At 44.1% G+C, this 18,139-nt stretch overlaps 1 protein-coding gene across 1 annotated transcript in view; it reads left to right on the top strand.

Annotated features, from left to right (window-relative positions):
- COL6A3 (collagen type VI alpha 3 chain) overlaps window positions 1–18,139 on the top strand; it is a 67,462-nt gene that overhangs the window by 2,581 nt on the left and 46,742 nt on the right. The window contains exons 3-7 of the mRNA XM_058533281.1: window positions 6,238–6,840; window positions 11,452–12,036; window positions 13,751–14,350; window positions 15,633–16,205; window positions 17,525–18,133. Coding sequence (XP_058389264.1) covers window positions 6,238–6,840; window positions 11,452–12,036; window positions 13,751–14,350; window positions 15,633–16,205; window positions 17,525–18,133 — 2,970 coding nt within the window. The remainder of the gene's footprint in view (window positions 1–6,237; window positions 6,841–11,451; window positions 12,037–13,750; window positions 14,351–15,632; window positions 16,206–17,524; window positions 18,134–18,139) is intronic.

The raw sequence follows: 18,139 nt of genomic DNA, 5'->3' as shown, positions 1-18,139 counted from the left end.
AACCTCTCCATTTGTTATTGGAACAAAGGGCCCGAGTCCTTTACAGAAAGCTCCATGTCTGGGAAAGCATGAGCTGAGGGGGAAAATGTGTGTCCACTTTTGTGTCCAATGGGATAACATACAGAGCTCCTCTCTTCTGCTCTATGGAATTTATTTCAGAGAATCGATGGAATTAGAATGGTAAGAAACCTTAGCTATGATCCAGTTCAAGTCTATTTTGAAGAAATTGAGGCATGGAGGGTAAGTGACTCGCAGCAGGTGACAGAATCGGAGCTGGAGGCCCTTATGTTTTTGCTCTGGGTCTGGTCTTCTTAATTCGCCATGTCATGGCCATGGCTGTGCCCATAGAGACTCTTCTGATTCAAATGACCCTCATCAGGGCCGCTCTGGAAGCATAGATAACGCATGGACATTACATTGATGTGTCATTGCACAGTGACATGTGAAGAACTAGTTGGCTGGCAAGTTATTCAACCAGTCAAACCCATTAGCCCTCTTTCCAGTGCTAAGTGCCTAAAAGACTGAGAGGGGAGAAATTTGACAAATAAAACAGCAAATGTATTGTACCGCAGCATTTTGACCAATGCCCAGGGCTAGGCTTACTCATTAGTGATGGGCAAGGCAGAAGGACCTCCCTTTGTCGGGAAAGGAGTCCAAGCAGCCATTTGACAGTTGATAGCAGAGAATTCTAGGAGAATGGGCAGGGAGTTAGGGTAAAATCAAGGATCTCAGGGGAGAGACGAACTCCTGAAGGAGAGACGCATGTCCTCTGAGATGGAGAGAAGGGAAGAGAAAGGGGCTGTGTTTCTAAGATTTTGAGGTGGATAGGAGGGAAGTTGAGAGAGTTCAGGTTGAGTTGGCATCAATCATCTCAACAAGAGATGACAGAGGAAGAGAGGCAGTGGTGTTTGGGACCTTGGAGACATTGGAGTTATTTTTGAACAGCTGCTGCAGGGCTGTGATGAAGGGATCACAAAATGTTCAGGAAGCAACTGCTGACTCGCAGTGATATTCAGTTGTTGCCAGAGATTATGAGCCTGTGGTCTTCTCCATTAGTGTGGCACCTGACCTTCTGCAGATATCTCAGGCACTCTTGGAATAAAAGGAGTTACCAGGTTTGGAGCTTGCAAAGAGAGAATAATAGAGAGGCAAGAAGATCTTCTTGGGAAGGAAATCCAGTATGGTAAATTTCTGAAATAGCCCGCCCTGGCTGGGCAGGGAAGTGGACGAGAGCTGGAATGGGTGGGGAGACTTCTGAAGAGCCAGAGGATGAGAGGCCAGGATGAGGGGGAAGAGCCCTAGAGGCAGCTGAGTGCGTAAACAGGGGGACACTGCCGTGTGTATGGAGGGAGACTTTGGAGGGCAGGTGGTGGGGGTGGAGGAGTTTCAACTGATGCTTGCAGAGTGGCCCTGATGTGCTTAGGGTGCAACAGGCAGAGGACCATTGGGGATGAGGAAGTTGGAGTCTTGAGAGGCTGGTGCTCAGGAGGGTTATCCGTATAGACGTTCGAGTCTGGAGATGACCACAGGGTGTGTGGTTGGACGCAGGCTGAGCGTGGTATAACTGAAATCATTTAGGAAGGTTGGAGAATCCCTTCAGTGTACAACAAGGAAGTGGATAATTTGATGAAAATAGTGAACGGACAAGCAGGCTAAGTAGGCATGCATGGCACAAGGTGATCATAGGGAGCAGGATTTATGGCCCACTTTTCTCCAAAACTTTTGAAAGTGGTTACCACCATGAGGATTTCAGAGACAGGAGGCAGGAGGTGAGGAGACAGGTGGAAAGTCAGTCTCTTGTTAATTCAAGATGGTAGAAGAAAGAGTTGGGATTTTGAGGCATAAATCAACCAATCTAAAGGACCACATGGGAGAGACCTATAGAAGGACAGAAGGGGCAGGAGGAGTCTAGAAGAAGGTAGAGCTTTCTAGATTGTGATCAGAATAACGGGGGAATTTTAGGTAAATAGTACTAGACATCAGTTTTTCATAACAGAGATTCAGAAAGCAAGGACAGGGAGTGAGATGACTAGATGTCAGGGGAAAGGAACCAGCTGTCTTAGGCAGGGAGAGCTTGGTTAAGAGAAGGGTTTCAGAACTAACCAACCCCAAGATATTTCAGAAGACTGTTTGTAAAATGGTTTCCCCAATGGTTGCTCACGATTTCAGCTCTGAGAGGAGTGGGAGTGCTAATGCCCTTATCAGTAGGTCTACTTCTAATAGAGAGGAGTGAATGACAGTCTGGATTATTTATATTTAACACTGAAAATGTTCCCTACTTCAAATGACATGCCTCACCTCTGTGTTACGACACATGTGTCAATTCTACCAGATTACAGGAAAAGGAGGTGGGACCCTTGAGAGCATCCCAAACCAAACACTCCAGGTTACAAGCAAATGACAAGAGCGTATCTATAATGACCTACTCTAGTCACTACAATATTTTTAGTATCAATAATTCACTGATCACCACATTTCTGAATATAGGGATAATAACTAACCCATGCCAAAAACAGTGAAGGGGGATCAGTGGAGAAATGGGACATCTTTTCTTTATTGATGTTTCAGCCAACTCAGGAAAAAGACTGGATAGTTGGCCTTTATGTTTAACCATTATATGAATAAACAAACAATCAGATTATCATATGAATGCTAAATGAGCCTATCAACATAGTGTGTTTCCATACAGATGATAAAACCTTTGTTTTTATGCCAGGAAAGCATCTCTGTCTTCTAGTGTCCAAGCCACTAGCAGCACCAGGGTGGAATATTAATCTGTTTATGTTGTCTTTTCTAATTAACTTCACTCTGCAATTCCTCTAGTATCATGTCCCACTGCATGTTTCACAGGAAAAAAAAATTCTCTGCTTATAGTCTTTGGGAAAGGTAGTTAGGAGAGCATTATAGAGATTGCTAATAAGTCAGGGCCATTTCTTCCCATTACCTGTCCACTAGGTAGCTTTTCCCCATAAATATATACAGTTATATGCTGCATAATGACAATTTGGTCAATGACGGACCATATATATGACAGTGGTTCCATAAGATTAGCACCATATAGCTGAGGTGTGTAGTAGGCTATATCATCTAGGTTTGTGTAAGTACACTCTATGATGTTCGCCCAATGATGAAATATCCTAATGATGAGTTTCTCAGAATGTATCCCCGTCGTTAAGCGACTCATGACTGTATATACATAAAATGTTAATGATCGCCACTGTTCTGAATGAATTCTACTCAAATAATCAACCTCTAAAAGCTGTGTTTTTTAAAATCCCCTTTATAAATGGATACAAGATAGGAAAACTTTATAGTGAAGTGACAGCCAAGGGTGATCTATGCGCAGTGAGGATTTCAGTATGAGCTCTCTTTTCTTTGCAAAATATATAGATTTCATAAACTTGTAATACCTATCCATAATTTTGTGTTTGTATAGGAGATACAGATGTGATATTTTTGATTTTTCTTAAAAAAAGGAAGCATCCTATGAGCTAAGGAAGGCATTGTGCCCACACTAATGTGCTCAGGAAGAGTGTTTCCAACGGTGTTGAGGGAGCTTATGATTTTTCCACGGACACTCCGAAACTGTTCCATAGAAAATGCCACAGAGGGTGTGATACATGAGCCATAAAAGCAGAAAACCAGACAACTTCACATTTTTAAATTTTAGATAGAGCTGATTATTCTTAGAGTTAATATTGATCATTGGTATGCCTTGCTGTATACAAGAACCCGTGGCTCTTGTGTCTATTTGAGGCTTCAGCTCTCCTGGATAACACAGCATGCCCTTGTGTGTCCCATCATTGTGTGCATAAGAGGACAATGTTGTTTTTTCAGTGATGACAAATTATCCAACATTTTTCTATGACTTGCTACTGTTCAGCTTTTTAGAAGAGAAATAATCAAGGCTTTTCCCTCAGGGTTCATTTATCTTATTTATACTATTGTAAATTACAATCAGAAAGTAAGTAATAAATGAATAAGGAATGTGTCATCCTATGATTTAGGTATCATTTTTCTATTATTGACCCTAGGATAATTGTTAATCCTTCTTTTAAATGTCTCAGTATGCTAAGTGGCAAATCTTCATTTGTCCCTTGGGGTCATTGGTTTAGGCCTGGGAAATGTTGAGGAACTTTGTGGTGTGATCTGCAGAGCCTCTGGTTCATGAGATGATGTGAGCATTTCTATGGCCTACTATGTAATTGACACTGCTGGTATTGCACCCTCCCGAAGATTCTTCAGGAATCTTATGTTTTAGCTAAAGAGTGGCAAGTGCTTTGGGATTCTTAGCAAAGGCCCAGTCTTACTTTTGCATGACAGTTATTAAAAACACAAGATCTTAATTACTGTAGCAAAAATTATCCTTCTCATAAGACCTTAGAAGATATTTCCAAGTTAGTATCTTATAAGATCTTACAAGATATTTTCAAGTTAATATCTTTCCCTGTGCAAGGAATTCATCTGCAAAGGTGTTGTCAGAGATTTTGTGTATGCAAGGGAGGAAATCGCAGTTCTGATTCTAGCAATCCCTGGCCTAGCTTGGCTAAGAATGTAATTTCACCATAGCAAAATTCTTCAATTTTGTATTCTGTTTTCATAGTAAAAATAAAAGCAATTTTGTTGGTACAAGGAAAAATTAATTTTAAATATAAAATGTTCAGTGTCATTAAAAAGACCAGAATGAATGCTCTCACATGTAGTGTTACAAAGATACCTCAAATATAGCTTCCTAAAATCCCAAAATATAAATATTGTATGTGCTCACATAAAATCTGTTCCTAACACACACTTAAGCTATTAAAAAACGTTTACTAGAATAATTTTGCTGTTCCTGTAGTTTAAATCAGTCTAATTTAAACATTCTAGCTGAGCCTGTGAGATATTCTACTCAAGTTTGTAGATTTATTGATGGCTGTTCCTCACTCAGTGCTTCTATGAAAACCCTATTCTCAGTAATGGAATGGAAATTTCATGTTTGCCTTTGTGGGGAGAAAAGAGATCTTGGTCATCTGTTTTTATGTCCATTTGTATAACCCCAGAGCTAATTCTGATTAAGGGTTTATTAGATGCTCCTGGTCTCCCTAGGCAATCAGTTTAGGATGTCATAAAAATAAGGTTGGATAATTATGTCATGACTGGTTTCATATCATCCTGCTTAACATCGTTCTGCATTATGTGATTGAATATAGAGGCAAAAATAAATGAACAAAACATCTAGCCCAGTCCCAGACCTGCAATTGAGTTTCATGCAACTAAACGTCATATGTGAAAAGAAAATCAAACCAAAAATTTATCAGGGTGTTTTTTAAATTAACTAATTTACTATTAATTCAATTAATTAATTAATTACTTTAAGTGTAGTTTGAATTCTTCCTTTCAAATTCAAAAAGTTGTGTGTATGTCGCCATTTTGGTTTTTAAAGAAAAAAAGAAGAGGGACTGGCCTGGTGGCGCAAGCAGTTAAGTGTGCATACTCTGCTGTAGTGGCCTGAGGTTCGCCGGTTCGGATCCCGGGCACGCACCGATGCACCGCTTGTGGAGCCATGCTGTGGCGGCGTGCCATATAAAGTAGAGGAAGATGGGCACGGATGTTAGCCCAGGGCCAGTTTTCCTCAGAAAAAAGAGGAGGATTGGCATCAGATGTTAGCTCAGGGCTGATCTTCCTCACAAAAAAAAAAAAAAGAAGAAACAACAGTTGCTCAAGGAATTGAGTGATTAACATCCTGGGATGATGAGTCACCAAACCCTGAATCTGAGATTCTGTTTTGTAGCAGTGGATTTGGACAAAAAAAATTCTTATAATCACTTGAGGATTGTAAAGGAAATGTCCAAAAATTAGAAGTCATCTTTGGACCTTTGTTAATGTACTCCTTTATTTTCTTCTGAAGTTATGGTAATGCAACTATATTTCTTTCCAAATTTAGTAGAAATTTCTAGAGTATGTACCCATGATTTCTCCCTTGGAAGTGTTTGGAAATTTAACTACTAAGATGGCACAAATGAAAATTTGATGAACACATTCCTGTTTTACACCATAATTTCTAAGAAGTTGCCTCTTATCCATTCAGAATGCAGAACTAAAAGAGAATTTCACGTTCCTTAATCAACATGTGTTTTGTTTGTCCATTTTTCGTGTTTCTTATTGGTTTCCAAAGAAACATGTCAGAACACTGAACGATGCATGTGGTTACTTGTTCTAATGCTTTCACATTTTTTGCATTTCTTTCTTTTAAAGCACAAGACTCTGCTGACATTATTTTCCTTATTGATGGATCAGACAACACCGGAAGTGTCAATTTCGCAGTCATTCGCGACTTCCTTGTAAATCTCATTGAGAGACTCTCAATTGGAACTCAGCAGATCCGAGTGGGGGTGGTCCAGTATAGTGATGAGCCCAGAACCATGTTCTCCTTGGACACCTACTCCACCAAGGCTCAGGTTCTGGATGCAGTGAAAGCCATTGGGTTCACTGGTGGGGAGTTGGCCAATGTCGGCCTTGCCCTTGATTTTGTGGTGGAGAATCACTTCACCCGGGCAGGGGGCAGCCGAGTGGAGGAAGGGGTTCCCCAGGTGCTGGTCCTCATAAGTGCCGGGCCTTCTAGTGACGAGATCCGCGACGGGGTGGTAGCACTGAAGCAGGCTAGCGTGTTCTCCTTTGGCCTCGGAGCCCAGGCCGCCTCCAAGGCAGAGCTTCAGCACATAGCTACCAATGACAACTTGGTGTTTACTGTCCCGGAATTCCGTAGCTTTGGGGACCTCCAGGAACAATTACTGCCGTACATTGTTGGCGTGGCCCAAAGGCACATTGTCTTGCAACCCCCAACCATTGTCACACAAGGTACGTATGCTCTTCTTGCCATCTGTGTGGGAGTGGGGTGTTTTGTGTGTTGGTTTTTTAAAAGTAAGGCGGGCACCTTACAGAATGATTCGCCTCAGGAGAACCTGTAAGTACCCACAGTCGAGCTCTTCTGAGATGAGCTAGCTCTTGGATGCAATGATTGTGATTGTTGCAGTGTTCGAAAAAACTAAAGATCTACGAGTTAGTGGAAAGCTCGTGTGAGAGCATGAGTCAAGAAAGCATACTTTTAAGGTTAATTCAACAAACCTGTTACTTTGAGATTATTGAATACCACTGTATTATATACTTATAATGCAGTCATCCTAAAAATGGATCTCAGGGCTCACTATAGTTCTGAGAAAATTACTCCAGAATAATGGCATTGGCTTCTAAAAGTCAGAATGTTAGGAGTGTGCTCATAGATACATGAGGGCTGCCCCCCCAGAGTCGCTTTTGTGCTGAGCATTGAGAGTTGCACTTCTGAAGGTAAGAAATAGCAAAGCACCCACTTGGTGGAATATTTACAAAAAACTCTTTTCCTGTGTTTATCAAATTTAGGAGTAGTTCTTCTGAGACATATACTCAAAGGGAGATCCCAATTGGAGTCATTTAAAAAACATAAAACTAACCGAGTCATGTAACAAATATACTTTTAACAAATGTGGGAGGTAGGATGTGAATTTCAAAATTTAAATAAGACTACAGTGTGCTTGATGCTGTGGCAGCTAAAAATCAGTCAGATCCAGTTGTACCAAGTTATGTTAACTGGTGATCTCGTCAGTCCATCAGAGATTTTATTACCAATGGTATTAGGCCTTTAGTTGGGTGAGGTAAATTAGGATTGATGTGAAATTACATCCTGAAAGTTCTCTCGATATTTCTAGACATCCCTCTGATTGGAATACAAACTGCTAAGATTTCTCCGGGATTGCATATTTCTGGAAACAAGCAAACAATTTCCATAGGTTTTGTAAAGGTTGAGGAAGCGCCAAGGCTGTGGTGGGAAGAGCTGGCCTTTGGTCCTGGGTCTTATGTTAACCACCTGTGTGATCCCCGGCAGGTCACACAACCTCTCTGGGCTCCAGTTTCTTGCATTTATGACAATGGAGTTACACTAGATGAAGATATTTCTCTTCCAGGAGAAGTCTCAAATTCTTTTTTATTTACGGGCAGCACATTGCCCTCATTTCAGTTTTCCCCAGATAACTGGAGTGTTCACTCCTCATTTACAAACATCATCTTTAATCTTTGTGATTAATTTGTAAATATTCAACAAATATTCTTGGCTATCTGGTATGTGCCAGACACTAAGCCAAGCACAGTGCTGGTGGATGAGACCAGCGGGCTGCTAGCCTGTTACAGTATAACGCGGAGATAGATAATAAAAATATAAACCAACGACCCGACAAAATGCTCCCCGAGTGTGATAAGTTAGATGAGGACTCTGAAGGGACTGTCGTGGGAAGAATGGGGGAGGAGAGCTTTGGAGACGGTGACCATGGAAGGCCAGGCTGAAAAGCTGCAGGATAGGAAGGAGACAAGTAGATGAAGAGCAGAGCGAGAAATATTCCAGGTGTGGTGGCCCTGTAACACGAGGACCCTGGCCCCCTCTCAGAGCTGCCGGAAGGCAGCAGGGCTGGAGCTCACTTGATATGCGGAAGCTGCAGAAGCAACTAGTTTAGGGGGCGCGCATCAACATCTTTATCGTGGGTACGTCAAGTCTGAGGTGAGCCCGAGTGTTGGGTACTGACATTCGCATGTGGGTTGAGAGGGGTGGTCTGGGAGTGTGGATGGGGAAGAACGAGGCCTCGGGGACCAGGCTGCAGGAACTGTACTGGTACAGCTGGGTAAGGAAAGGAATGTCCTGGAAAGGAACTTGGGGAGGAGCAGTCAGGGATCTGGGGAGACAGGAGTGGGTGGAGTGTCAGAAGCCAGGTGAGGACAACATGTCTCAAGGGTGCTTGGGCCCTGAACTGCTGAGAAGCTGAGTAGGATGCAGCCCAGGAGCACCCACTGCATGTGTCCATGTGGAGGTCACTGGTGGCCCTGGCAGATAGTCTCACTGGAGTGATGGTGGTGGTGTGGGGAAAAGGGATGGGAGAAGCATGGCCAGGGAAGACAAGTCTGACACTGGAGGTTGTGGTGTACGTGGTGGGTATTCACCTCTAGTGGTTTCTATTTTGTCGGTGACCTGAGGTGAGGTGGTTGTGTGGGAGGGGGAGTGGGAGAGGTTTGAGCAGAGAGCAGAGTATGAAATAGTCCTTCTGGAGGGTGGGAAAGGCAAGCTTGCCGGGGAAGCCCTGCCTGACCGCAGGCTGGTGTTGGTCACCCCTGTGCAGTCTGGGGGTTCCACACACCTGGTTCTGTGATTTTCTCAGGAATCTCCAGCTGCCTGCGTGACACAGGGGGAGGAGAGAGGAGCAGGGTGGAGGCTTTGTCAGGAGCGTCTGATGGAGGGAACAGACAAGGGAACTGAGGGCAAAGCCATGGAGATGGACCCCGTAGTGAGGGACCTGAAGCTGGAAAGGGGCAATTGAGAGTGAGGGGGAGGAGATTTGGGGCCTCGGTGTGGCTGAAGAAAGGGTGGAGCATGAGTGAGCTGGAAGGAAGAGGCCAGGCAGAGGGGGAGGTAAGTGAGATTTCAGAGGTGGGGCCATTTCTGGAGACAATAAAGCCCGGTGTGGCCCTAGAAGGAGGTGCTGGGGGGGCAGGGGTACATGCCTTATTGGAGATCATGGTCCCCAAGTCACTGAGAAGAGCAGCCTAAAAGTAGCCTCCAGTCACCCTAAGAGCAGAATGGAGAGGAAGGCAACACCAAGGACGGGTGACAGGGGTCTGGGGGTTTGAGGAGAGTTTGCTTGGAAAGAGTAGTGTGAGAGAGCGAGGACAGTCACTCCAGTCCTGGGCTTGCAAGGGCTGCAGGGGAAGTGGTGTCATGGGGGATATACTAGCGTTGGTCAACAGGGAGGTGAGGGCTGAAGCCCACTGATTAGCAGGACCTTCAGGCTCACCTCCCAACAAGGGTATTTCAAACCCAGTCAGAGCAGAACCGTGTGAAGGAGAGAAGACAGCTCTGTTTGGGTTGGTATTTCATGTCAGGAAGAAGGAAGTCTCCTGCTGGAGGGGAACGGGGGGTGCCACTCAACCAGATGAGGTGAGTCAGCCTGGGGGTCACGGGGAGAAAGGTGATCTGTGTTTCTATTCTTCTATCATATATGTTATGTACATCTTGTTAAATATAGGAATCTCTGCATTTATGGTATTAACATCAACTTCTACCTCTATGGTATAGAAGGGATGTGTGTGTGAGTGCATGTATCCAGGCGTGCTTACTGTCCTTGTACATGCATAAAAAGCACACATGTAGTTGACTGTATAGCAATACAGATGTCTTTTCTGTACCTAGGGAGAGAAGGAGAGGGAGAAGAAGAAGGCAGGGTGTGTGGTACTCATCGTCTTTCAGCACGCATGTGTAGTGAGAATTCCACTGCAGGTCTCTACAGAGAGTTTGAGGGCTTGGAATTCATTGTTTACAGCACAACTTGATGCCAAAGCAGTGTCCCCAAGTGCCTGTCCCTGGATGCTTTGAGTCTATGTGCTCATTTACAAGTGTTCACTTAAAGGGGAAGAGATGATGTCAGTAGAGTCAAAGGTCCAATGAATTTAAGTGTTATGTACAATCTATCTGACTGTATAGAGCAATGGAGGTCTCTTCGCATCCAGATAATTATTTAATAGATTGCAAACACTCCTGCCTCAGCTTTATTTATGTTCTCATAAGTCTTGGAAGCCATATCGGGTTTCTGGACTGGGTATTGTGGTCTGATACAGCTCTTTGTTCTGGAGACCCAGGTAGGCTACCTACACGTCGACACAGCAGGTGGACAGAAATTCATAATCACTTTGAGGCAGCGATCTTGTCGAGTCATTTTTGCTTTGTGGTTTGTCTTTAAGTTATCACAGTCTTAACATTTAACTTAGGACCCTCACCACACAAGTCTCTTAAACTAAAATACTCCTGTGCCACCTGCCGGTTTTGACATCAATCTCCTTTTTATAAGTTTTATGAAGCCAAGTAATTGGTGTTTTATCCTTCTTTGCCTGAAAAATCAAGTCGTGGAAACAGAACTGAAGGGAACGGGGACGTGTATGCTCTTTTAGCTTTTGCGCTTGGCGATAGGTGTTTGTAAAATCAAGATCGTGCAACAGAGGACCTTCTGAGCAGACACTGATCTTTAATTATTTGAGTTATGGCTTCATTCTGGCCTCTAAAATCCAAGCTGTAGATTTATGGTGGAAGAGAACTTCCTGACTTTTATAGTGACAACATGTTAAACAGGTGGCTACTAAAACTAAATTTGTTTTTGTGCAAATATTTTGTAAAAAGTACTAAGAATGCGTGGTGGGAGGAGGCCCACCTGCCATCCTATAGAGAGGGGTGCAGCTGTCACTAATGTGTATGTTGTGACAAAGTCCTCAGGGGCTCCCACTGACATCACATTGGCCAGAGCAAATGGGTGTGCCCCTTGACCGGAGTTAGCTGTGTAGAGAGTCCTAGTTGAATGTGATTGGTAAGGCCTTGCTACTCACCTTATAACGTTGTACCTACAGTCGTTGAAGTCAACAAGAGGGACATAGTTTTCCTCGTGGATGGCTCATCTGCACTGGGACAGAACAACTTCAATGCAATCCGTGACTTCATTGCCAGAGTCATCCAGAGGCTGGAAATCGGACAGGACCTTATCCAAGTGGCAGTGGCTCAGTATGCAGACACCGTGAGGCCAGAGTTTTATTTCAATAGCCACCCCAACAAAAAGGAAGCCGCAAATGCCGTGCGGAAAATGAAGTTCCTGGAAGGCCCGGCCCTCTACACGGGCTCTGCTCTGAACTTTGTTCGGGACAGTCTGTTCACTAGTGCGGCCGGCTACCGGGCCGCCGAGGGGGTCCCTAAGATTTTGGTGCTGATCACAGGTGGTAAGTCCCTAGATGAAATCAGCCAGCCTGCCCAGGAGCTGAAAAGAAATGGCATCATGGCCTTTGCCATTGGGAACAAGGTTGCCGACCAGGCTGAGCTGGAAGAGATTGCTTTCGATCCGTCCCTGGTGTTCATCCCTGCCGAGTTCCGAATCGCCCCTTTGCAAAGTATTCTGCCCAGCTTCCTGGCGCCTCTCAGAACCCTCTCTGGAACCACTGAAGGTATGATGGGGAGGGCGTCAGACACAGAGCAGGGTGGTGTCCAGGTACAGCCTTTGAGGAGCAAAACCACAAAGTTTTATTTGTGTTTAGCTAAGACAACAACTCTTAAATGATGGAAACAACAGCAACAAACAAGATTTATCTCAGGTTTTCTTTTCCCCTGAGTTGGGAATGGGGTGACTTAAAATGCCATAGGATATAATTGTGTGTCTTAAAATGTCAGACGATAAGAATTGTGAGACTTCAAATGTCATAAAACAAGAAATGTCTGACTTAAACCATAGGCCCAGGGGCCACCAAGCTTCTGGCCGTGGAGGTCACTTCTCAGTTCTTATCCCTCGTCAGGTCCCAGAGTTCTGTTGCCTCTTGTGACTCCTGCCCAGCATCCTCCCACCACCAAGATGTGGCCAGGTTCTTTCTTTCCTGAGTCCACTTCTAAATGGCCCAAACCTGGCCAGCATAGAACATTAACCCTCTATCCTCTCTCTTTAAGTGACTTCCTTCAACGGGATAGCATAGTGGGTGAATGGGTATGAAGATAGAAACCCAGTGGTTCTTCAAATCCCTCATTTAATATGATTATCAGTGAAAAGTTATTTTTAAAGACATTATAATGGTCTGTGAGCTTATGAATTGAATAGGTACAATTCACTGTCCTTATGAAGATGAATATCACGGAAACACGCTTTTCTGCCTCACACACTTTACCACTGGGAGATTGTTCAATGCATGACCCATGTTGCACGGATGCATGCTGTCTCAGGCTCTCTGGTCTTCTAAAAAGCCCACTTTCTCTCTTTTCCTTTTATTTCCTTAAAACTTCTAATCTACACTTTCATAGCCAAAGTCCCCTTTTATAGAACATAGGATAAAATTAGTTGTTAGGTTTAAATTTTGGTGAGACACCAGGGAAGAAACGGGAAATAATTTTTTTTCAAGGGCATATAATAAATATGTTGGGAAAAACTCTAATTTGAGAATTATACTTTTGATTCTTCTTATGTATGACCTCAGGCAAGAATAGCAAATAGTATCTTTGTGTTTTAACGTGTTTCTCTGAACCTCTAATCTCACTCTGGAGGGACTCCCATGGGTTGGATTCTTTCCAGGCAATACTGTGACTCCTGAGAAGAGAAGACCAATAGAGAGTGACAAATGGGTGATCCTAGGACTATTTTGGGATGAGAACAGCCTAATTTTATTAAATTTTTTTTAGCCTTACGGAACTCATGTTCTCATGTTAGCTTGGGCTAACACTTCTAATCTATCTCCAAGTGGAAATCTCTCTGTAAATGTCTAGAAGTGAACCCCAGAGGACCCAGTCTCGCACATGTAAACCTGGCTGTGACTGTGGTCATAAACACGAGTAATGCAGAAAGGCACAGCACCCTTGTAGAATTCATTTCCAGGGAAGAAATATTCATTTCAAGGATTCCCATCGTTTTTGTTGGTTGTAAACGTTCTAGCTTTTCACTGTGTGTCCGTTTGAGCCAACTTGGTTTTGTAAACTTGGCTATGAATATGCCTCACCAACACCAGCTGCCACTAGAGGAAAATATGCAGCCTTCTGCCATATTTTATGAGATGGTCGTGCTTTGCCTCACTGATTTTCTCTGTGTTCTGAATGTTGGCATGTGTGCACAGGTTGCAGGCACACATGATATACCCTTTGGGGTTGTGTATGTCTCACTTTGTTTTCTGTGCTCCACTGCAGTTCGCGTAAACAAAAGGGATATCATCTTTCTTTTGGATGGATCGTCCAACGTTGGAAAGACCAATTTCCCTTATGTGCGGGACTTTGTAATGAACCTAGTTAACAGCCTTGATATTGGAAGCGACAATTTTCATGTCGGTTTAGTACAATTTAGTGACACTCCGGTCACAGAGTTCTCCCTAAACACATACCAGACAAAGTCAGAATTGCTTGCTCACCTGAGGCAGCTGCAGCTCAAGGGGGGGTCGGGCCTGAACACGGGCTCAGCCCTAAGCTATGTCCATGCCAACCACTTCACCGAAGCTGGAGGCAGCAGAATCCGTGAACGTGTTCCACAGCTCCTGCTCCTGCTCACAGCCGGGCAGTCTGAGGACTCCTATTTGCAAGCTGCCAGTGCCCTCGCACGTGCGGGCGTCCTGACCTTTTGTGTGGGAGCTAGCCAGGCGAATAAGGCAGAGCTGGAGCAGATTGCTTTTAACCCCAGCCTGGTGTATCTCATGGATGATTTCAGCTCCCTGCCAGCTTTGCCTCAGCAGCTGATTCAGCCCCTAACCACATATGTTAGTGGAGGTGTGGAGGAAGTTGCCCTCGTCCAGCCAGGTAAAGCTCCCCGGACTGACTGCGCGGGGCTCCCTCTCCCCCTGACACCTCTCTACGGGCAGGTGGCCCAATCTGAACTCAAGAGCATGGTGCGCTGTAGAAAGACGATTGGCTCACTTTGGTTGAAGTGTTTTGAACGGGGGCTTGAGACACTGTACCAGCAAGCTTTAGATTCACTGTCTAAAGGGTGTTCATTAATGAGAGAAACTCTAGAAAATCCAGCTGATGTTCTGCCCATGTTATCCTACCCTTTATTTGGGAGCTTTACTTTTTTATTTACCCCAATACCTGTGAAGATTCTGGAGTGCAAATCCAGATGGAAATAGAGAGAGAGATAGAGAGAGATTGATTCTCTTTCATACATGAATACGCTTTGGGAGCATTTAAAATTTGAAATTACTTTTTATATGATTTTTTTATGTTCAAAATCTGTCATATCTAGAAAATTATTGATTATAAACCCAACAAAGGCTATATCTTTATGTGATGGTAAAATGGTTTTGAAAGGATGTCTGGATTATTATTATTATTATTATTGCATGTTATATAGCAGTGAGATATGAATGTATTAGGTCTACCAGCTTGATGACATCACATGATGGGTGGCAAGACTAAGCCAATTGAAACCTAATCAAAATAGTTCTAAGAACTGTTTGAACTGAAGGTAACGTTCATGTTATATCTCATACCCCTCGATGGGCTCTCATCTGTGTTTTTGCTGTCTAATCACAGCAGGTTGGAGAGCCTGACCCACAGAGTGATGATGGGCACTATTTTGGGTCCTAACCCATAATCTAAAATTTAAAGAAAAGATAATCCAATTAGAGCAGATGTGTGTCAACTCAGTTATCCTTGAGTGGTTAGCCCACATCAGCCTTTGTCACTAGAGACAGGTCAATTTTTAGCAAAAGGACAATAAGGACCACATTTTCAATAGTTTTATTCATAACAATTTGGAAACACTGTTCTCCTAGAGTGATTGCCACCTGATGCAGGAACAGATCCCTCTGGGGCTTTTCGTTGGCTCGCTTTGTTGGAGAAGCATGATGATGCTAGATTGGAGAGAATAATCTAGTTGTTATAGTCCTTTGCAAATATGCACTGTGTTGAAATGGGACATTTTAATGACAGCTGGTGTGGGCTTTCTCTTCTCTTGCTGGTACAGTGATCATCAGATGAATTTCACGAACTCCCGTTACTAAATGCTGGTGGTACTGGGCTGAAGTCAGTTTGGTGCTTATGTTCTCGTCCCTCATTGTGTCCTAACCTACTTTCGTTGTAGAGAGCAAGCGAGACATTCTGTTCCTCTTCGACGGCTCAGCCAACCTGGTGGGTCAGTTCCCTGCTGTGCGCGACTTTCTCTACAAGATTATCGATGAGCTAGATGTGAAACCCGATGGGACCCGGATTGCAGTGGCTCAGTACAGCGATGATGTCAGGGTGGAGTCCCGCTTTGATGAGCACCAGAATAAGCCTGAAATCCTGAATCTTGTGAAGAGAATGAAGATCAAGACAGGCAAAGCCCTCAACCTGGGCTATGCCCTGGACTATGCCCAGAGATACATTTTTGTGAAGTCTGCTGGAAGTCGGATCGAGGATGGAGTGCTTCAGTTCCTGGTGCTGCTGGTTGCGGGAAGGTCGTCTGACCGTGTAGACAGTCCAGCGCTCAACCTGAAACAGAGTGGTGTGGTGCCTTTCATATTCCAGGCCAAGAACGCAGACCCCACGGAGTTAGAGCTGATAGTGCCATCTCCTGCCTTTATTCTGACCGTGGAGTCAATTCCCAAGATTGGAGACCTTCAACCACAGATCGTGAACCTCTTAAAATCAGTGCAAAGCGGGGCACCAACACCAGGTATGGCATAGAACTTCTGGTTGCCTCTGTGGCCCAGTTCTCCCATGAATGAGTTGATGGTAGGCTGCTGGCTCAGGTCCTCAGATGGAATCAGGGTGATTATTTTTAGGGACATTAGAATATTTCATAATAAGATACATTATAAAGATTTAGACATATCAGTGGTTAAAAATCCTTTTAAAAAACACTATTTTTACTATATGCATAATAAAGGCCACATAACATGGTTACATTGTAGTTGAAACAGTTTTTATTTTCGTATTCCCCCAATGTCTTATTTCAAGTGGGTATCACTGTGTTATAATTCATTCGCTACATTCACTAAGAATATAAGGCTTTTGAGAGGCAGGTAAATTCCCACAATAAATGCTACATTAAAATTTCCAACTGCTAATCTACATTACCTTGACTTTGTGTTTGACCATTTTCCATTTGCTGATAAAAATGCAGTGAAAAGAGTAATTAGTTTCACTTAAAATCCTTTTGATTAAAAACTGAGAATCCAAAACTTCTACACTGACTATTGGGCCCATTCACTGTTTGTTTAGGATTGTAATACAGACATCTGGGTTACGTTTTTTCCTGTTAATCCACTGTGACTTGCAGCAAATCATTTGAAATCGCCTATCTATAAAATGCTAATGGTTATGCAGACTTTGCCATCCCACATCTCTGTCTCCCCAACTTTTTTTTCGTGAGTGCACCTTTGAAAGTTGACAATACTGCTCGAGCATTGAAAAATTCCAAAATAAAAGGGCTGTCTATTGGTGTATCAGTTTCCTATTGCCACTGTAACAAATTACCGCAAATTTAGTGGCTTAAAAAAGGATGAATTCATTGTCTTACAGTTTTAGAGCTCAGAAATCCAAAGCCAGTTTCACTGGGCTACAATCAATGGGTCAACAGATTTGCATTCCTTCTGGAAGTTCTAGTGGATCATCCATTTCCTTGCATTTTCCAGCTTCTAGAGCCTGCCTACATTCCTTGGCTCATGGCCCCTTCCTCCATCTTCGAAGCTAGCAGCGAAGCATCTTTTCTCTTCTCTGACCTCTGTTTCTATTCTTGTATCTTTCCCTCCTTCAGAATCCTCGTCTCCCTCTTACAGTGACACAAGATTGATTCCCCCATCCACCTGGATAATTGAGGCTAATCTCCCATCCCCCACATCCTTAATTTAATCACACCTGCAGAGTCCTTTTCACAAGTTCTGGGGATTCATAATTGGATATCTATGGGGCCCATAATTGAGCCCACCACAATTGGTATGAAATTGTTCCTCTTATGTTCTGTATGAGTCACCGAGGCTGTCTTCCTCCCAGTTTCAGGTGAAAAGGATGTGGTCTTTCTAATTGACGGCTCTGACGGTGTCAGGAGTGGCTTCCCTCTGTTGAAAGAGTTTGTCCAGAGAGTGGTGGAGAGCCTGGAGGTGGGCCCGGACCGGGTACGTGTGGCCCTGGTGCAGTACAGCGACCGGACCAAGCCCGAGTTTTACCTGAATTCATACATGGACCAGCAGAATGTGATCAGTGCCATACGCAGGCTGACCCTGCTGGGAGGGCCGACCCCCAACACGGGGGCTGCCCTGAACTTTGTCCTGAGAAATATCCTGATTGGCTCTGCTGGAAGCAGGATAGAAGAAGGCATCCCCCAGCTCCTGATTGTCCTCACGGCCGAAAGGTCTGGGGATGACGTGAGGGGTCCTTCGGTGGTCTTGAAGAGAGGAGGGGCAGTACCCATTGGCATTGGCATCGGGAACGCCGACATCACTGAGATGCAGACCATCTCCTTCATCCCAGACTTCGCCGTGGCCATTCCCACCTTCCAGCAGCTGGAGACCGTTCAACAGGTCATCTCCGAGAGAGTGACTCAGCTCAGCCGCGAAGAGCTGAGCAGGTTGAAGCCAGTTTTGCTGCCTACTGCAAGCCCAGGTAAGA

Source organism: Diceros bicornis, chromosome 37, assembly GCF_020826845.1.
Source record: "Diceros bicornis minor isolate mBicDic1 chromosome 37, mDicBic1.mat.cur, whole genome shotgun sequence".
NCBI classification, from domain to species: domain Eukaryota; kingdom Metazoa; phylum Chordata; class Mammalia; order Perissodactyla; family Rhinocerotidae; genus Diceros; species Diceros bicornis.
This window is presented reverse-complemented; position numbering and strand designations above follow the sequence as displayed.